The sequence below is a fragment of the Tenrec ecaudatus genome, chromosome 1, assembly GCF_050624435.1.
Source record: "Tenrec ecaudatus isolate mTenEca1 chromosome 1, mTenEca1.hap1, whole genome shotgun sequence".
Lineage (NCBI taxonomy): Eukaryota > Metazoa > Chordata > Mammalia > Afrosoricida > Tenrecidae > Tenrec > Tenrec ecaudatus.
This window is the reverse complement of record NC_134530.1, coordinates 12,068,195-12,089,543: the sequence shown is the minus strand read 5'-3', so window position 1 is coordinate 12,089,543 and position 21,349 is coordinate 12,068,195. Positions and strand designations below refer to the sequence as shown.

Here is a 21,349-nt window from a genome sequence, read left to right as displayed (position 1 = left end):
TGGTCTGATTCATCTGGAAGCCCGAGGGCAGGGGTAGTGGTGCAGTCCACGGGGATCTGTCTCTGGGGCACTGAGGGAACAGAGATGTAGGGCGAGAAGACCTGGAGGACACTCGGACTCAGCTCACCTCCCTGCTTCCCACAAACCCACAGCTCCCACCACAGCCTAACTGCTACGGGGACGGGGATCCTTGCCCATCATAGCATCTCCACTGACCCCAGTGCCCAGGACAGTGGCTTGTAGTACACTCAAAACCCAAGCTTGCCATCACCATGCCGTCTCAGGATGACCGTCCAGGACAGGGTAGCAGTGCCCCTTGGGTTTCTGAGACTGGGACGCTTCCCGGGAACAGAGAGCCTTGTCGTTCTCCCCGGGAGCAGCTGGTTTGCAATTGCTCACCCTGCAGTTAGCAACCCGACACATTGCCACAGTGCCACCAGGGCTCCTCTGGTCGAGTGGGCACTCAGTAGGGCTCTGAGGGGCACATGGGTGCTCTCTTCCTCTGGGCCTTCACCACGGCTCTTCCCTCTGCCTGGAGCACCCTCCACCCCACCCTGCTGGCCCCTGCTCAGCCTTCAAGCCTACTTAGCTAGTGCTCCTACCAGGCAGCTGTCCCTCCCCCGCCCCCCCCCCCCAAGCCAGCCAGCCTCTGCACCCACAGTGCCCTGAGCACGTGTCACACCGGCTCTTCCTTGGTAATCTATGAGCCCTGGGGTGGCCAGGGTGGCGCTGTCCTACTTGGAGAAGACAGCAGCTGACATTTCGCGATGCTGGCATGAGCTGCTACTTTGAGTGCGTCAAGTATATTCACTCATTTGACACTCACGACAGGCCCCAGGAGGTGGCTGCTGGCACGGTCATCACAGCCGTTTGAGAGACGAGGCACCAACTCACTCACTCGCTGCCATCCGGTTGGTTCTGCCTCATGATGGCCCCGTAGGGCAGAGTTAGAACGGCCCCTGTGGGTTTCCACGATGGAAACTCCTTATGGAAGCAGCATGCTTTCTCTTTCTCCGGTGGAGCAGCTGGTGGCTTCGAATTGCTGACCTTGGCAGGTAGCAGCCCAGCATGTCACCTACTAGGCCACCAGGGCTTCTAGAATAAGAAACCCAGAGCCAAGATCTAAACTGACCGCGCCCACCTGCCAGACAGGCCCCTGGCTGCCTTTTTTGTGTTCGCACCGGCAAATCTTCACCTACTTTTAATCCATATTGAGTCACCTCACGCTAACTTGCACAAGGGGGCTTTAGAAATGAAGAAATGTAATGGGAGGCCCGGTGGACAAAAGGAAGGGAAAGATAATGGCATTTTCCCATGAACTCTCTGAAGCTCCCCAGGTGTGTTAGGCTGGTTTGTCTAGAGAGAAAGCAACAACAAAACAGTGGCATTCATCTATGTACAAGAAAGAACTTTTTTATTAAGAAGCAATTTTATGCCAAGAAGGCGCCCCAGCCCAGTCCACCTCAAGTCCACTAAGTCTGATGCTAGCCGGGGCCTCTCCAGACTCACAGGGGATCACAGAGGCCTTGGATCCAAGGTCCGTGGAAGCATGGCAGGGTGTAGACAGCCCTCAGGGTTAGGTGATCCATGCAGGGCCACCCCTGGAGGCCAACATATTCCCCTTGAAAGTCCCAGAGAGGAGGCAGGTTAAATGGCAGCGAGAACAATAGGAGGTCCCAGTTTCATCCTTATACACAGGCCACGCCCCCAAGGAGGCGTCTCCAAAGCTGTGATTGGCAGGTTGAATTCTGCCCCTAGCCAGAGGTGCCTCACTGACATCACCTCTCACTACCACACTTGATATGTTCGGGTGCGTGCGAGAAGTTGGATTAGGAATCGCCCCAGTGACTGACGTTGGTATCATCAGCCATCTATTACAGTTGGGAGGGGGCCTGGTGGTGCCATGAGTTAAGCATGGGGCTGCTAGCCGCTGGTCACCCACCAGCCACTCCACAAGAGAAAGACGAGACTGTCAGCTCCCCAAACATGTGCGGTCCCAGAAAACCGCTGGAGCAGTTACTGCTACTCCATCCTATAAGGTTGCTGTGCTCGGGGGACTGAGGCTCCAAGTCATTCAGACCTTGTGCAGCAGAGCGGGGTTTGAAGCCCGGCACCCTGGTTTTGCAGCCTGCGCTGGAGGCCACTGTACACTGCTGCCCCACCGCACGGGAGAAAGCGCTGCCTTTGAGGCATCTCTGAGCCCTGGAAAAGCCAAGCCCTGCTGCCTCCGAGTCTTTGATTGTGCCGGAAGTTGACCGCTGGCCTTTCTTCCACGTGAACTTCAATTTCCCAGTCCTCCTCTAGTGGCCAAGGGCCAAGTTCACTGTTGGCACCACGCAGGGATTCCCACTGAGCCAAAGGAACAAAAAGCTCGTGGCAGCGCCTCCTGTGTGCCATAGTGGAACTGTGTGCCCCACCCCGGGTGCTCAGCGTGGGCTTTTCAGAAGCAGACAGCCAGGCCTTTCTTCTGAGGCACCTCGGGAAGGACCTGACCCACCAGCAGCCAGTGCACCAACTGATTGTGCACAAGGTGACAAGCCAGTGATGTAAGGCAGGAAGGACGTGGGTCTCCAGGCAGCTCCGGAGCCCGGCTGTCTGCCTGTGGATGAGTTATTAGCTAGCAGGTTAGTCCCCTGCCATCTCATGGCCAACAGAACCTCTGTTCTCCCCGCACCCACCCGGGAGCCCGAGGCAGAGACACCTTCAATTTGGTGCAGGGGTGTTTCTGGCCACCGAAGCGAAATGCTTCCGCCAACCCCGGATGACAAATTTCCCCCATGACCACCTTTGCCTCGCACCGATGCATGGATTTCTGAAATCTATCCCCAGCCAATACGCCCAGCCCCCTCCCCCGCCCCGGCACGGATGGCTTCGGATTTATGCCTGAGCCAGAAATTGGATTCCTGCAAGTCGCGGAAAGTGTCTCAAAGGCTCACCCCGGCTCATTTTCACTCCTGACAGACTTCAGGGGAGAGATTAAACCTGGGTCACTGTCTTCCAGCTACGGGGCCGTCGCGGTTGGGAAATTACCTCGAGCTGGGCATTTTGCTGACATTCCCTGCCCTGTGCTTGGCCTTGTGGGGCTGGCCTGTGCCAGCATGGAAGGGAATCCCCCCTTCTGAGCAGCTACTTTAGCTCCGCGAGGTTGACTCTGTTGTTGACTGAATTCCCCATCCACTATGCTGGAGAGAGAGGAGGGTGTCTGCTTCCGTGAAATGGCTGCTAACCGCCAGGTCAGCAGTTCAAAACCACCAGGCTTTCCTCTTCCTAAAAAGAGGTGCAGTGCAGACATCCCCAGGGGCCATTCTACTCTGTCCTCTAGGGTCGCTAGGAGTCAGCATGGACCGGATGGCAGCGAGAGAGACTGAGCTTCCATAAAGGAGCCTTGGGGCACCATGGGCAGGCATGTGCTGCATTATACCATCAGGTTGGTAGGTTCTAAACCCACCAGCCTCTCACTGGGAGAGAGAAGAGGCTTTTTGCCCCTGTAAAGATTTACAGTCCTGGAAATGGAAAGAAGCCGTTCCACTCTGTCCTGCGGGGTGACTATGCATCAGAATCAACTAAATCGCAGAGGGCTCTCTGCTTGTCTGATTGACCACCTGGAAAGCCCTGCTCTACCCTGTCCCTTTGGGTCACTTTGATGGCGGAATGCACTTGATGGCGGCGGGTGAGGTCCGAAAGGAGGCGCACCAGAAGCCTGACTCTTAGCCCCTTGTGGCAAATACTGAGCTGTTCCGAGGGCCAGCGAAGAAAGCAAGCTTTTAATTCATCTCCATCGCCAGCCAGGGGTCTCCGTAACTTTCCGAGATTCTAATTAATTTGGCTGTGGCAGCGAGGGCCTCCCAGTGTGAGGGTAATTCCAGACAACTCACCCCCCCTTCCTGGCCCCCTGCCAGGAACTCAAAGACTGGGGAGGGGGAGGGCAAGTGACAGCTCCCGGATTAAAGAAGCCCTCATCTTGCAGGGGAGATCGCTCTCGCTCGCCCTGAAAAATGAGACGTCTGATGCAAATGTGGCTGCTTCTCTTTGGCACAAAAGCCCCTAAATATTAAAGAAATGAATCCTTGATGTCTACAAAGAAAAGATTAGAACCGGGACTTTCTGAAAGGAGACAGGCTTTTATGTGAACTTCTCTCCGGTCTAGCCTGTGGCGAGGATGTCTGCAGAACATAGGGTGGGGGATGGTAACCGGGGTGGGGGGCAGATAAAGGAGTCAGCCAGCTCAGGGTTCCTTCACTCAGGAAGAAGCTTCTCGGGGAGGTGCCACTGCACGGCAGATGCTGGGGGAAGGGAGAAGACACAGGGTGGGAGATGCAGGCCCCCTTCGTAACCTTAAAAGCCAACCAGACATTTGAAAAGATATCTGGCCAATAGTCTGAAAGTGTCAAGGTCATGCCATCACAGGCCAAGGGCAAACGGAGCAGGCAGATGATGACTGAACGCAGGGAGAGGTCCTGGGCCAGAAAAAAAATCTCATCGATGGGGAAAAAACAGGTGACATCTGAATAAAATCGGGCATTCAGATCTTAGAATTGTACCAAATGTTGGCTTCTTTGTTGTTCTTCTCAACTGCCATTGAGCCTCACCCTCTACCCCCTCCGTCAACTCAAGGGGGGGGGGGGACTCAGCAGATCAGAGCAGACTGCTGGGATCCAGAGGGTTTTCATGGGCAGGGTTTTCTAGAAGTAGACCACCAGGTCTTTCTTCTGAGTCTACCTTAGCCTGGGAGCTCCTCTGAAACCTGTTCCACGTCGCAGCCACATGCAAGGCTCCGCTGACAGATGTTGGTGGTAGCTGTGCTGGAGGTGAACTGGTTGGGAACTGAGCCCGTGTCTCCTGCCTGGAGGACGAGGATCTGACCACTGAGCCACCGCTGCCCTCTTCAGTGGTGCCAAGTGTGCCGTGGGTATGTGCGCTGTCAATAGCAGGGGAAGCTGGGTGAGGGGGTGTTAAAGAAATGCATGGAGGTGGGCAGCTTCTGACCTCCTCCAGCTTCACCAGGAGAAAGGAGAACCCGCATCGACATCAACCCAAAGCAGACTCCTAGGAGGTATGCCGGGATGCTCCAACTTTCTTTAGTCTGACACCAACCACCCCTCCCAAGGTCTTCTCTGCGTCTCTGCTGGCTTCCAAAGTTCATTGCAATGGCTACACAGCAGATACACAAGTGTATACTCACAATTATCGAGTTTCTTCAGGAGGCTAACAAGTTACAAATGTTTAAGAGGGTGAGGGGAAGTACTGATAGGGTTAAATGATTCAGTCAGGAGCGACTATTAACATGGTTAATTGTGAGGGCCATCCTGCTGGGTATAAAATGAGCCCTATCAGAAACAGGAATTGTATTACCCCCAAGAGAGAAGTACAGGTAGATGGGACCCCTAGGTTACAGTGCGCTGAATCTAGTACAGGAAGCAGCTGTGACTCCAATGGCGGAAAAGAGGACTGGCAAGGACCAAACAGCAGACGAGCCAAGAGCCAGAGCATTAGACAGAGTAGTAGACCTCCCAGCGCACAGAGCAGGTAAAACTGCGTGCCTTCCAGCAGGAGTCAAACTGTTATCTGTGGAGTGTGAAGACTTGAAGAACTGAATTTGGGGGAACTAGAGTTGAGTGCCTTCAGGAGGAGGCTTCTGGGGGAGTGGTGTTCCCTGTGGGTATTAATTGGCAGTTCTACAAACATTGTAATGCTGCCCAAGCAGGACAGAGGCCAGGGGGATGCATGACTGAGACCAAGGATGAGAGAGCGGCTTGCCTCTTGCCTGTGGGCATAGCTGAGAAGAAGCTGTCCTGCCCAAATAACCGTATCTTAAACGTTTGGTGGGAGTAAGACGTCTATGGCCTGAAGACACACAGCAAGTGCATTTCGTACCACAGGATTAGAAGGTGATTCTGCACTACTACCTTTGAAACATTTTAAAAGCCAGGTCTGATGGGTGGGCAATGAACAGTTCCAGAACAGTGTCTGTTCTATGTGTTGACCATAAGCCCCCCCACACACACACGTTTAACTGTAGGTGAGGAAGCTGGGACGCTAAGAGAAACCCAGAAAGATGCCGGCCCATGCCTCGGGTCACACAGAATGCAGCAGACCCGAATTTAGACAGACGCAGCTTGCGCTCGGAAACTCTATAGCTGCCTCTTTAGTCACAGGGCTTTTCGTAGGGCTACTATGTCCCTCAGGGTCTGGCCAGGGAAACACAAGATTTTCTCCTCCTGAGCTTTAATTGGGGTGGGGGGCAGTGGTCACACAGATGATGGAGGACTGAGTCTAAACAGAGACTAGAAACAGAAGCCAGCAACAGCAGAGAGCCTCTATCCCCCTAAGACTGGGGAAGGGAGGGGTTTCAGAAGGAAGAGGTGAATAAGTGGAGGCCAGTTACCAGGACCACCAATGGGAGCTGAGCCACATAGGAGATGCAGCCACTGCCAGAGTCCAGGAGGTAGAGAAGCGGGGTATTGACCCTTGCTTCTCTCTTGGTCCTGCCCTCTGATCTGCCATTAGCACCTCCCATTGGTAGAATCTTCCTAGATGTCAGAGAGCAAGGAGTTGTGGGCAATGTAGTTCTCCATCATATGGCTCGGGTTGGGGGAGGAAATGTGAGTGTGCTGGCAGGGGAGTATCCCTGTTCTTGTGTACCGGACGCTGCAGCAGTGGATGGAGCAGACGTCTCTGCCACCATGCATCTTAGCCATCAGTGTGTGTGCACCTTGTGGTGATGGTTGGGGAACAGCTTTTATCCCTCTTTTACAAGGGGAAGGTGGGAGTAGAAAGGGGGAACCGATCACAATGATCTACATATAACCCCTTCCCAGGGGGACAGACAACAGAAAAGTGGGAGAAGGGAGACAGCGGTCGGTGTAAGACATGGAGATAAAAATGTATATATATAAACAAGGGTTAACGAGGGAGGGAGGGAGGGAGAGGAGGAAGGACAATGAGCTGACACTAAGGGCTCGAGTAGAAAGAATATGTTTTAAAAACGATGATGGCAACATATGTACAAATGTGCTTGACACAATGGACATATTGTATGTATGGATTGTAATAAGAGCTATAAGAGCCCCTAATAAAATGATTAAAAAAACAACCGCCACCACCACCATATCAGAAGTCACAGAATTTCCCAGGAGAAAAGCGGCAAGTTCACCGTACATGGTTCAACCTCACGGGGTACTTGTGAAAGTGGGGGAGCAATCAGCTGCAAACCACTTAGCACAGCACCTGGCTCAGAGGAGGGGCTCAAGAAAGGTCAGCTGTCATTGCTTACGATGCTTATGCTGCTGTGCTGAGGAAACCCTGTGCTCCGCAGTGCCCCCTCCTGCTGCCATACGAGTGCATGTGTGCGTGCGTGCGTGTGTGTGTGTGTGTGTGTGTGTTGGGGAGAGTGTTACAAATTCAGGACAGTAAGCCCTCTCCACACTGTGTGTGTGTGTGTGTGTGTGTGTGTGTGTGTTGGGGAGAGTGTTTCAAATTCAGGACAGTAAGCCCTCTCCACCCCATCCCTGTACTGACAACTCCTGGGTAAAAGTCCATGAGACATGGAAGCCAGTTGCTTCCCTCCCCCATCTCTGGGGGAAAAAAAACAACAAAACAACCCTTGAATTGATTTGAGCCATGCGGGTGCTGTGATGTCAGAGCACAAAAGGCCATCGGCTGCCTGGAGAGGGGCTCAGTGGGCGATGGGGTGGTCTTGAACGTTTAGGCTCTGGCGGCTTCCAAGAGCAAGGTTTGTACTAAGCTGCCTGCCTCTTGGAGCAAAATGGGTTTGTTGTGTTGGGAGGGAGAAAGGAAGGGGATGAATGAATGAATGAATGATCCAGGACTCCTTTTGAGGACTGGTAGTCACCCCACTTCCCCTCCCACCTATCCCTCCCTGACCACAAGGCTCTCAGCAGGCGAAGACCAACTGCTCGTGCTTTGGGAGGCGCCTGATGACTCCCAGCCGTCGCGCTCGGCCCAGGCGAGCTGATACCTTCTTAAAGGCCTGTCAAGTTTCTCACTCGGGGGATTTGCCCAATATCTCGAGGCTTGACAAGGGCAACCTGCTATTATCTCAATGCTCCAAAGGGACACGGACCCATCACAGCTCCGGCATGGCAGACAAGCACATCCCTGCTCGTCCATCATGGTCCTGAGGCCATCTCCAAAGTCAGAGCGCCACTTGGGGTATCTGAGAAGATGTTTGTTGATAGACACTCGTTGTGCCCAGTCATGGGGACTCCACGGTGAACAGAACACCCAGCCCTCACGCCGTCTCGGATCAAGTTGTGGAGGCAGGTCTTGAACCAGCGGTCCTTCCAATGAGATTCTAGTGGCCACTGTGGTCAGGGATTGAAGGAGTAGGATGGGAGAATAGGATTTAACATGGTAATGTATGCCTTGTAGCCAGACCACCAGTGGCCCAGTTCCAGCTCCATCTCTGCAGGCTGTGAGCCTTGGCCTCTCTGTGCCCGAATTACTCCTTATTGTAATGTGACTATGACAATGAAGTAAGTGACTTGGCTCAGAAAACTGCTTGACACGCAGTAAGAAGCTGTGGTGCACTGCCATGAACTTGGCCCCGGACTCACGTTGGCCTGGTGCACGCCCGAACCTGCAGACGTGTTCCTGAGGCTGTAGGTTGATTGCCGATTGGGTCTTTGTGATCCAGGGAGTGTTCATCGGCTGACCCTCCGAAAGGAGACTGAGGGGGGTTCTTTTCTTCCTAGTCCATCTTAGTCTGGCAGCTCTGCAGAAATCTGGTCAGTATCACAGCGACACACAGCCTTCACAGACAGACAGACAGACAGACAGACCGTGGCTGTGCGAGAGGTCCTTTGGCCGGGAATCAAATCGGAATCTCTCAAAGGGAAGGTGCACATCCTACACCTATGTCTTAAGAAATGTGAAGTGTTCCTCTCTTGTTAGATCCACCCATCTTGCCTTCCATATACAGAAAAACATACAAAACAGAGACAAAAAGGGGATGGGGAACCCAGCAACCATGGTCACAGAAAACAGAGAAAACCCTTAAGAGAAAAGAAAGCAGAAGATATTAAATCAGTAGAATAAATTCGAGTGGGTCAAGACTTACTACCCTCTCCCTGCAGCTGCTAAACTACTTTTTGCAATGTTCTAAGTCTGGTATGTGTTAGGGCTATTCACATTCCTAGACTACGTACGGTCAGAGGGGCTTCGCCGGGGACTCAATCCACGTAGGTTCCCTGAAAAAGAATTGGGGGGCTTCTACCATCATCCATTGGTTCCACAAACCAGGTGCTTAGAATCACCTGGGGACACGGAAGGGGAGGTTATGGGGCAATGGGGGAGCCAACAGCAAAGCGTACCAGAAGAAAGAAAATGTCCCGAAGTCGATTGTGGTGATGGCTGCATCACCCTTCTTCCTATGATTGGACTAAGCCCTGGTGGCGTAGTGATGGCGAGTTGGGCTGCTAACTACAAGGTCAGCAGTTCGAAACCACCAGCCGCTCCTTGGGAGAAAGATGAGGCTTTCTACTCCTGTAAAGAGTTAGTCTCAGAAACCCACAGGGGCAGTTCTACCCCATCCTGTAAGGTTGCTATGAGTTGGATTTGACTCCATAGTAATGAGTTTTTTAAATTGAATTGAATGATAGGCTAACTATATCTCAATTAAAAATAGATCTATTTTAATGTAAGCATTCAGGGAAAGTTCAGGATGCCTCAAGAGCTTCTGGGACAGAAGTAGCGTAACTTAGGGCAGGGACATTGAAGGCTGCATTTGGACGAGATGATGCTGGAGCCCAAAAGGGGGAAGACAGGAGAGTGTTGATGGTGGAGGCTCCAGTGAGTACAAAGACCTAGAGGTGAGGAAGGTGCCGACTTACTCCGGGAAGACAAGGATGCTTAGCTGGGATGAGAGCCCGAGACAATGTCAACCTGACCCCAACATGACATCCTGAAGATGTGAGCATCGTGCAAGAGATAGAACCTCCCCAGGCCATGTTCCATCCAGGAGATTCTGTAGGACAGGAAGCTGTTTGGCCTGTGTGAACCTAGGGTAGAGTGAGTGCCTTAGACCCTGTCCTCGGGGGTCAACGCAGGCATGTCTTGTCCCCCTGCCTCCATAACTGTGCTTCCTCTACGTCCTCATTGTCTGGCCACCTCAGCCCCACCTCCACGGAACATTGAAGCATGAGAGGTTCACCCCCTCTGTCTCAGTTTTGACCCCCAGGAAGAGTTAGTGGCTGACTTGCTTGTTAGGGTTTTATGAGGGTTCTCTGACCACGACCAGTGAGCGACATGAGTGTAATGGCCCTTGTGAGGTGTCATGGGGCCAGCTGTGACTCAAGTCCATCTCACGGAGGGCGCCCCTGGTTTCCTCCGACCCTCTGCTTGACCAACCAGGATGGGATGTCCTGTCCTAATGATTGGCCTTTGCTGAGGCCACGTCCAAAGTAAGGAAGGTCACGCTGGCTTCTGAGGGGCATTCCGATCATGTCTGCTCTCGGCTGATGTGTTCGTGTCTTGGCAGCGGGTGTGGTGTGTTCGATGTTCTTCACCAGCCTCACCGTGCGAGTGCATCAGCCGTTCCTTGTCTTTGGTTTCCGTTGTCAGAGGTGACGGAGACCATCGCTTGCATCAGCTGCACCTCAGCTGTCAAGGTCGGAGCTTTGGCCTTCGATTAGTCATCGTGGCGCGCGTGGGGGCAGGGCATCCTCCGTGCTCACGGCGGTGTGAACTGCGCACGATGCTCATTCGGTCACTCGCAAGGCGGATGCAGGAATTGACTCCACTTTACCCAGGAGGAGACAGGGACCCAGAGAGGCTAGCCCGTTGGGACCCACAAACCCATGGTCTGATCCCGGGCTCTGCTCTCCATCCTCTCGCTCTACTCTGCTATCCCAAGTAGGGGTAAGAAGTAGAGAAAAAACAAAAACCACCCAAGCTGCTTCTATCGTAAGGATGCTGTCCGTAAGACGCTGGTGACGTCACACAGAAGCCTTTTTGGGAGGGCCGTGGGAGAAATCCCTGCCTGTTCTTGGTACCCGAAATAGTTCCTCTTTCTCCTGAGCATCTGGCCTGCTTTTGTTTTCGGACTCCAGGGATCGCATCAATGACCAGCTTTCCCTTTTTGAGTTGGCTGCTAAGGAGCGGGGAGCCAAATTTATGGCCCAGCCATATGCTGGTGGGCTCGGGGTTTGGAGGAAAGAGTTTTTCTTAGCCTCGTTTTTGGCTCTGTCTTCGGTCTTTACTTTGTTTTTCTTCTTTGCCTCCCTTGCATATGGAGAAAAATGTTTTGGAAGGATCTTTCAGAACAATCTTTATAAGGGACAATAAGTGCTGACTGTAAGAAAGCTCGATCTAAGGTCCACTTAAAGACCGCTGTGGAAACCCCTGCCATGGTTCGGTGCCTTCCGGTCAGAGCCCACTCCTGGACAACAGAATGAATGACCCGAGGCCTGGGCCTTGGCCACCCTGACAATGGTGACCTTTGACCCCTTGGTTGCAGCCCCAGTGTGTTGGAGCCTAGCCCATTGAGAGTCCTGGTCTTTTTAGCATGAAGCCCATTCTCCAGGGACGAGTCCCCCCTGAGGCTAGGCCCAAATTATTCAGCCGTATACACCGACCCCTAATGTCAAAGATGAAGAAACGGAAGTTTTTTGGTTTTTTTTGTACACATCTGCAGCCTGACCTGGATCAAGCATGCAGTGGACATGCATGGACGGTCACTGGGGAATGCAAAACAAAGTGCAAATGTTGGAAAGGAAGAAGGATCGGTAGTTGGAGAGGATGGCCTCCGTGACAGAAATGACAGCAGCGAACCAAGGGCAGGGTTTTGCAAGGCCGATGATGGATGCATCAGAAATGCCTTTTCTTTCCCAACACAAAAATCCTTGCCAACCTCCCTGTTTGAGTGGCTGCATACCCCCCGATTATTGGACAGCTAGGGAGAGAATTTCAGTTGTCCAATTTGTTTTAACATCCTTGTAGTCAACGGTTTCCCTAGGCCAAATTCTGGGACTCAGATTGGCTGAGTTAAATGCCAATGCAGAGACCTATTTGGCTATGGCTTGGCAAGCTGCCAGTCCAGAGACGTCTAATTCCTGCTCTTGTATTTAATTGGAGCTATCTCATGATGTTTTGCATATCCTTGTAAGCCACTTGGAATCCTCTCTGGAACATGGCAGGGGACAAAGAAATATATAAGCCCTGAGACAACTCTGCTTCCTGATTGAATTATCCCGCCTCAAGCACACTGATAGCCTCACTTATTAAGAGGCAGGCTCTTTTGCTCTAATCCCCGATAGCCAATGCTTAATGGGTGGCTGCCCCAGGATCCTGCAGAAATCCCTCTGTCCCCGGGAAGCACCCGGACTTGTTTTTCTGAACCAAGACGTTAGGGGGGCAGTGAAGCTGGAGGCTGAACTGGTGATCACGGGCATGGCAGCGAGAGAAGCTTCTCCTGTGTGGCTCATCTTCCGTTAATCCTGGACCTCTAACGGAGCCTGATGCTTAATTGGGGCAGCAGCCTCGGCGAAAGTATTTTAAAAACCCCAGCCAGGAAAGACGGCTTAAGGAACAGCTACTTGAGCAGAGAATTTACCCTCTTAGAGCTCATTAGCAGGAATATTAAACTCGGAGCCAAAAGCTCAGCCAAGAGTGTGGCTGCATCTCTAGCACACAAGACACAGACCACCTGATGGGGAACTTGTGTATCTGAAGAGCTGGGTGGGGGAGGGCAGGCATGGAGGGGGCTCACGTCTGCCCTTCTGTTCATCTCCCTTAGGTTAAGCCATTCTCTGTCGTGGGGGCTCTCACCTGCCAAGGGTTCGAGACCCATGATTCCAGTCTGGGTGAGCTGACATTTGGACTCGCCCAATGTCAAACCTCTGGGGACATCCCAATGGCTCCTTGGGGACATGAACTTGACTGTCTGTTTGAACTTGAACCCGCCGGGCAAAACTCAGGAGCTCCGTGAGCCGAGATCTGGCAGCCAAACCCCAGGCATTTAATGACCCTGCTGCAGGGAACACTCCTGTGATGTGCTTCCAACGCCGACGATTAGTTTAGGAAAGCCACGGAGGCCTTCGCTCCGCGCCGCTTAAATCTCGCTTCTCTTTTACAATTCAATATTTTATATGTGGAGAGAAAATGGCTTGTTTGCTTCAAAAGAAACGCTAGGACATGTAGGAAAGAGGCGGTTAATTATGTTTAAAGGGGCTGCTTCGTCTCTGCACAAAGGAGGATTTTCCAAGAGGGCGGGGGCCGGTCCAAATTGTCTGGGGCTCACAGCCAGGAGCGCACCGGCAGGGCTGCTTGGGCACCTGCTCATTTATTCATTTCAAAGACCTGGATTTTGTCCCGAAAAAGAGGCAGCATGCATTCTGCATTCTTCCAGAACTGATGGGGAGAGGGTTTGGGGGGTTTTTTTTGGTGGGGGGAGTCACAGTTCTCATCTAGGTCAGGCTGCCTTAGAAAGGTTCATCTGGGAGGGATTCCACGGAGCACCAGTGGGGCCAGGGCTGACACAGGACGAAAAGGAAGTCCCTGAAGGGTAAGTTATTGAGCAAGCTGACGTATTGAGCAGACTGCTGTGGGGCTGCCTGAGAGACGGCAGAACCCAACCCTCACTGGTCTCCAATGAAGGCTGGTGGGTTTGACTATCTCCTGTGAGTCGCTGGGAGGACTTCCTGTCTACCAAGGCAGGGTGGGTTCCGACCCCAGAGCAAGCTCTCCAGCACAGGGAATCCTGGGCACTTCACAGTGAGGCAGCTGGGTCACATCTGGGTGCAAGGAAGGCAGGGACAGTGAAGTGAGTTACTGCCATTTGTGCATGGAGGAGGAAGTACGGAGTCTTAAAGAAGGGATTGTCTCTGATTTAGGGAATGGTTTATAAAAGTCAGAGAATGACTATTTACACTGGTTTCCAGTATTGAAACATTGAATTCTTTCGGTCTGATCTTGACTATTTTCCCACTTGAATTTAGAGACCATCTGGAGAATCGATCTGACACCCTGAACCCCAATGACCACAGAGTAGATGAGTTGTAGGATATCAGGTACATCAGACATGAAGAAAACTAGTTATTAAAAGCACATGGGGGAAAAAAGACCAAAATGGATGTCAGAAGAGTCTCTGAAAGTTGCTCTTGAACACAGAGTAGCTACCGAGAAAGGAAGCAGAAGAGCTGAACAGGAGACTTCAAAGGGCAGCCTAAGAAGACAAAGGAAAGAATTACAGTGACATATGCAAAGAACTGGGGTTAGGAAACCAAAAGGAGAGAAGATACTCATCATTCCTCCAGCTGAAAGAATTGAGGATAAAATTCAAGCCCTGAGATGCAATAATGAAGGATTCTACGAGCAAAAGATTGAGCAACACAGGAAGTATCAAAAGAAGCTGGAGGGAATATATTGAATCGTTGCACCATAAACAACGGATCAACGTTCTCTGTTTTGCATGGCAGCCATGTGTATTGGAGCCAGAGGTACTCAAGGAAGAAGTTCAAGCTGCACTGAAGTTACTGGAAAAAACCAAGCTCTAGGAAGCGATGTTTCAATGAACCAGTGCGATGCTGGAAGCACTCACTCACCGAGATCAAGAAGTTGGAATGCAGCTCCCTGATCAACCAACTGGAAGACATCCATATTCATGCCCATTCCCAAGAAAGGCGATCCAACAGATTGCAGAAAGAATCAAACATCATTAACATCACACACGAATACAACGCTGCTGAAAAACAATTTAAAAACGGTTGCAGCATACCAACAGGGGACGGTCAGAAATTCAGGCTAAACTCAGAAGAGGGTGTGGAACAAAGGATATCATTGCGGATGTTAGAGGGATCTTGGCTGAAGCAGAAAATACCAGAAAGATGTTTACTTGTGTTTCGTTGACTATGCAAAAGCATTTGACTGAGGGGATCATGACAATTTACGGACAACGTTGCAAAGAATGGGAATCCCAGAACGCTTCCCTGTGCTCATGAAGCACATAGACCGAGAGGCAGTCGTTGGAACAAAACCACAGGGAACTGCGTCAAAGTTAGGAAAGGTGTGAGTCAAAGTTGGACCGCCTCACCACACGTATTCAATGTGTACGCGAGCAAGTCACCTGAGCTACTAGTCTGTGGCATCAGGACTGGAAGGAGGCTCATCAACCATCCACAACAGGCAGATGACGCAACCTTGGGTGCTGAAAGTGAAGCGGGCTTGCAGTCCTCAGTGACTAAGATCGAAGCCGACAACCTTCTATGTGAATTATCCTTAGCAGAAAGGAAACTATCCTCACAACCAGACCAATAAGCTGAGAAAAGATTGAGGTTGTCATGGGCTTCATTTGAGCTGGATCCATACACAACACACTGGTGCGGCACTGGGCGGGCTTCCGGTCTGCTGTACACCAGGTCGCTATGAGTTAGAACCGACTCAATGGCACCTAACAATAATCAGTACCCGTGGGTGTAGCAGTCAGGAAGTCAAAGGACATAGTGTACTGGGAAAATCTGCTGCAAAAGACCTCTTCGTTAAAGTGTTAAAAAATAAGTACATAGAAAGCAAATGTGTTGAGGATGATGATGGCAACAAATGTACAAATGTGCTTGACACAGTGGACGGATGGATGGATTGTGATCAGAGTTGGACGAGCCCCCAATAAAATGATTCAATAAATAATTTTTAAAAAGATTCATAAGAGCCCTCAATAAAAATTTTTTTTAAAGTAAGTACGTCCCCATGGTATTTTCAAATCCTCCTCTGTATGGGAAAGCTGGACAATGAATAGGAAGCATGAAGAAGTGATGCTTTCGGGTTGTGGTGTTGGTGAGGAATTCTGCATATACCAGAAGAACCAGCTGGCAGAAGGAACAAAGAAACCTGTCTTGAAAGTACAGCTAGAACGCTCCTTAGAAGCAACGATGGCGAGAGTTGGTCTCAAGTACTCCGGGCATGGTATCAGGAGGGGACGCGGCCCTGAAGGGCATCAAGCGCTTGGTAAAGACTCTCAGCCAGGTGACTGACACCGTGGCTCCAACAAGAAACTCAGACACAGCAAGGACTGGGAATAGGGCGCAGGGTGGGGCAGTAATCAGAGCAGGAGGTGGTTGTGAGGCGGCTCGATAGCACTCAGCATCAACAACAAATCTTGACAGGAGTAGATCGCCAAAGCTTTTCTTCTGTGCCACTGCTTGAGAAGTATTTGTTGAACAAATGAAATCATGATGTGCTGTTAAAAAACGTTCTGGAGGAACCGATGACAAGAATCTACGTGCAGCCTCCTCCTGGCGGATGGACAGCAGAGAAGAGGGGGAGGGGGAGACGTCGGACAGTGTAACATGTGACAAAATAATAATAATTTATGAATTAGGAAGGGTTCATGAGGGAGGGAGCCGTGGAGAGGGAGGGGGGGAAATGAGCAACCGATATTAAGGGCTGAAGTAGAAGGCAGATGTTTTGAGAATAATGATGGCAACAAATGTCCATATGTGCTTGACACCATGGATGGATGGATGGATTGTGATAAAGATTGTACGAGCCCCCAATAAAATGATTAAGAAAAAAAAAACCTTCTGTTCGGAGGAAGCTCAAGGGCGCCTGAGCTGAGGGCCAGCAGCTCCATCCAGGGAGTAACCAACCCCATGCTTCCCTAAAAGGGTTCCTCAGATCCCTCCAGAAGCTGGTCCGACTTTTCGGTGACAAGTGTCCCTTTCTCTCCCCTTGTGACTCACTCGGCTCTCCAGTGAAGCTCTAATGTCCCTTCCCTGAAATGTCCAGCCTGGATAAGACTACGGCACTCCAGCAGCCTGTGGTTCTGGACGCATTCGTGGGATATGTGTTTGAAGTCTGTCTCCACCGTGAGCTCCATGGGGCGAGTTTCCTTCATTCCCTCTTCGTGACCTCTGCCGCAGGCCTACGCCTGGCCCAGAATAGTCACTCGCTGGATATTTTTAAATACGTCGGGAGAAAGGAAGGCTCTCTGGAGTTCTCCATAGATGTCAGCATTTCAAAGTCTCTAGTAAGTGCTGTCGAAAAGAAACTTTTTTTATCCCACCCACAAAGCGTGAATCCACTTGACCAGCAGAAATGTTTGCAAACACGCCGGTTAGGCTCATCCGTGCTTCAAGGAGAATGGCTTGGGAACCACAGCCGTTGAGTGTTATAAACAGACCGGAGGTTTACTGTACGAGTCTGAAGGTAGTGCCTTGTAGTCCAGGGTCCAGAAAGTTCCAGGAGCTTTCTGTCATCCTTTAACTGTCACTTTACCTGGGCTTCTTGGAGGTGAGAGGAGACGAAGGTCATGCTAGCTGTTATTCGGTCAGGTGTGAGCCTATTGCTAGAGCCACTCGGTCAAGCCATCTCGTTGAGGGTTTTCCTCGCTTTCGCTGCCTATTTCTGCAAGCACGCGATCCTTTTCCAGGGACTGGTCTCCCAAAAGGTCAAAAGTACGTGGGACCAAGTCTCACCATCCTTGCTTCTCAGGAGCGTCCTGGCTGTATGTCTTCCGAGACAGATTTGGTTGGTCTTCTGGAAGTCCAGGATTCTTCTCCAACACCATCGTTCTCATGCCTCAGTTCCTCTGTCTGAACTGTCACCTGCTTATCCAACCACTGAAAATACCATGGCTGGGGTCAGCTGTACCTTAATCTTCAAAATGACAGCCTGCTCTTCAAGACCTTACAGAGCTCTTGTGCAGCAGATCTGTCCAATGTAACCCATCCATGGGATTCTCCACTGCTGTTTCCATGAACAGCAATTGTGGGTCCTAGCAAAGGGAAATCCTTGATAATTCATTCTCCTCCTCCATTTATCATGATGATGTCTATTGGTCCCTTAGATACAGCCACAGCCTATCTTGTCACCATGGGCGTGGGAAGTCGAGAAGGAAGTCCAACTTGGGGGTCGTTTTGAGTGGGGGATTGTGGAGGCGGGGTTGTGCGGTGTATAAGAGAATGAATTTCCGTCTTGTGGAAGGGCTCCGATTCCTTAATTCCCTGGAATGGGAGGGTGAGTTTCAATTCCCTCCATTGCTGCCTCATCATCCTTCTTGAACCCTTGGCCTTTCCATCGGAAAAACGGCGCTGCATGAGGATGGACTGAGCTCAGCCCAGGGCCTGGCACACTCCGCTGGCCAAAAAGGGCATCTGTCGTGACCCTAGGGGGTGGTTCGAACCCCCTGTTGGGTGGTTGCTCTCTGACCCCAGCCTGACCTCTCCACAGACCCTGTTCCAGAGCCCAGAGGAGGGCTGGCAGCTGTACACCTCAGCGCAGGCCCCGGATGGAAAATGCATCTGCACCGCAGTTATCCCTGCACAGAGCACCTGCTCCCGAGACGGCCGCAGTCGAGAGCTTCGGCAGCTGATGGAGAAGGTAGGAGCCTTCCAGGGCCTGAGGGACTGAGACCGTTCCTTGTTCCACTGTACCCTCCCTCCACCCCATGCAGGTCAGAGGGGACCAGGAGGGCTGTTGGAAGCTGGCTGAGAATCCAACTCCGCTCCCCTGGCTATATCTTTCAACATCTGTTCATTGTATCTTTCAAGGAGGAGCTAAGCACTATTGAAGGGGTTGGGGTGGGGAAGAGGACCCCAAGTGCATCATCAGAGCCTCCTGGGTATGAACTCAAGGCTCGCCATGGGTGCCCCACTCATAAGACGCACCATGATGGAGAAGGGGCTTTGTGTCCAGACCTTGCGGGGGTGAGGTCTCCCCTGCACACCAAGACTCACCTGTAGGAGCTGGCCCCTCGTGCTGATGGATACGAAAGCTCCCCACCTGGTACATTCCAAAGAAGGGTCAGTCTCCCTTACAGTCTCACCTCTAACCTCATTGCTGCCCAGGCCAGTCCACTAGTCAGCTCTGAGGTTGCTGCCCACAGGACTGTCCAGCCTCCCATCTTCAGGCTACAGAGGAGGTGGCTGAGGCCCAGCATAGACAAGAAATTTGGTGGTCCCATCCACCAGCTCCTGCCCTGCCCACAGCACTGGGACTGCTCTCTCCAGCAATTTGCCCCTGGTGGTTAACAGTGACTTTCAGTGGCCACAAGGAACCCTGGGGGTGTTGAGGGGCTTAAGAGCCGGCCTGCCAACAGCAAGCTCAGTGGTTCCAACCCACAGAAGGACGTTGAGGTTGTCTGCTCCTGTAAAGATTTACAGTCTGGTACCAGGCATCATCAGAACAAAAAATCATATCATTTTGAATGAGGGGGAGTGCGGAGTGGAGACCCCAAGCCCATCTGTAGGCCACTGGAGATCCCCTGGCAGAGGGGTCTCGGGGAGGAGACGAGCCAATCAGGGTGTGATGTAGCAATGATGAAACATACAACTTTCCTCTAGTTCCCAAATGTTTCCTCCTCCCCACCCCCCACCGCCACTATCATGATCTGAATTCTCCCTTGCAAGTCTGGCTAGACCAGAGGATGTACATTGGTACAGATAGGAACTGGAAACACAGGGAATCCAGGGTGGATGATTCCTTCAGGACCAGTGGTGAGAGTGGCGATACTGGAAGCAAAGAGGGAGGGTGGGTTGAAAAGGGAGAACCGATTACAAGGATCTACATGTGACCTCCTCCCTGGGGGGCAGACAACAGAAAAGTGGGTGAAGGGAGACGTCGGACAGGGCAAGATATGACAAAATAATAATTTATAAATTATCAAGGGTTTCAGCAAATGATCCCTGAACTAACTACAAGCTTTTCTCTTGTGAAAAAAAAAAATTATCAAGGGTTCATGAGAGAGAGGGGAGTGGGGAGGGAGGGGGGAAATGAGGAACTGATGCCAGGGGCTTAAGTGGAGAGCAATTGGTTTGAGAATGATGAAGGCAACGATTGTACAAATGTGCTTGACACAAGTGATGTATGTATGGATTGTGATAAGGGTTGTATGAGCCCCTCATAAAATGATTTTTTAAAAAGATTTACATTCTGGGAACCCCCCAGGAGTGGTTCTGCTCTGTTGGTTAGGGTCTCTAGGCGTTGGAATGACTGGGTTATTGGCGCCCACGGTCCGTCTCGGGCTGTTGTGTTTCTGACAGCTTACAAGCTCTCACAACAGGAAGCACTGTTCAGGAAGGTCTGCGTGTTTCGAGAAGCATCCTCAGTGGTGTCTTTGATGGAGTTCACCTCAGCAGGGTAGAGGTAGGAGGAAGGGGACCCCACAGAAGACAGAGGGTTGTTGGGGGGGATTTGCGTTCCTGCGTTCAGCTGCAAAGTCATTTGTGGAGCGGCTTCGTTGAGCCGGGCTACACAATGGGGGTGTCAAGGTGGATAAGATGCAGCTGATCCACTCACCTGCCGGAAGCAGACGAGTGAGACCATTCCAGAGGATAGCTAACCTGGGCAAGAGGAGAGTACAAGGTGGTCAGGAAAGGCCCGAGAAGGTGAGACACGAAGGATGGCAGAGAGTCAAGGGGGCAGCCGTAGAAAGATGGAGGAGGCTCAGCGTCCCAGGTCGAGGGGCCAGCAAGCACAAAGAGGTGGAGTAGAGCAGCTCAGAGCCCGAGGACGAGTGTCATGAGGACAGAGAGGGTGAGGGCGCAGGACCTGCAGGTCTCGGTGAGCAGGGGAAAGAGGTGAGCTCTCTCTCTGAGAGCTCTCTCTAGCTGCTCTGAGGACTACTGACCGCAGGTCTTGCGGAAAGCAGGGAGGAGGTGCTTGGTTGCCGTGGCTTGCCCAGGTAGGAGTCTGGAGGGGGTGGATGGATTGAGGATGGCACATGGAGGTTCCTAGTAGGATCAGGGAGGAGAAGGTGCCCGGCCCGTTCAGTATTGGGCCTTGTCTGTAGCTTCCCTGAGAAGGGGTGTGAGAAAGGAGTCTCTGCTCCCTAGCTGTCCCCCTCCCCAGGTCCAGAATGTGTCCCAGTCCATGGAAGTCCTTGAGTTGCGGACGTATCGGGACCTTCAGTATGTGCGTGGCATGGAGACCCTGATGCGGAGCCTGGATGCACGGCTCCGGGGGGCCGATGGGTCCCTCTCCACCAAGAGCTTCCAGGTGGGTTTCTCAAGATTTGGGTCAGAGTTCGGGGAAATCGTTCGGGGTGGGGGTGGGAGGGGGTTAATTATTTCCAAGAGTGGGGTCATATCCTGGAATAGCCAAAGGTTGGCTGCGATCTAGAACCCATCGAGAGAGGTCCGGCGTGAGTCAAAATATCAAGGGCCAGATAGGCATCAAAGATGATAGAGTGGCCCCACCGGGAGGGTGGAGGGAGGGTGGGTGGAAAGGGGGAACTGATTACAAGGATCTACATATAACCTCCTCCCTGAGAGATGGACAGCAGAAAAGTGGGTGAAAGGAGATGTCGGACAGTGTAAGATATAACAAAATAATAATTTATAAATTATCAAGGGTTCATGAGGGAGGGGGAGCAGGGAGGGAGGGGAAAATGAGGAGC

General features: G+C 51.8%; 1 protein-coding gene across 2 annotated transcripts in view; it reads left to right on the top strand.

Moving 5' to 3' along the window:
* The window catches only part of OLFM2 (olfactomedin 2), an 88,784-nt gene that overhangs the window by 64,352 nt on the left and 3,083 nt on the right, over window positions 1-21,349 (top strand). For both annotated transcript variants that reach the window (XM_075546555.1, XM_075546547.1), the window contains exons 2-3: window positions 18,184-18,333; window positions 20,803-20,949. In XM_075546555.1, the coding sequence (XP_075402670.1) occupies window positions 18,184-18,333; window positions 20,803-20,949 (297 nt within the window). The remainder of the gene's footprint in view (window positions 1-18,183; window positions 18,334-20,802; window positions 20,950-21,349) is intronic.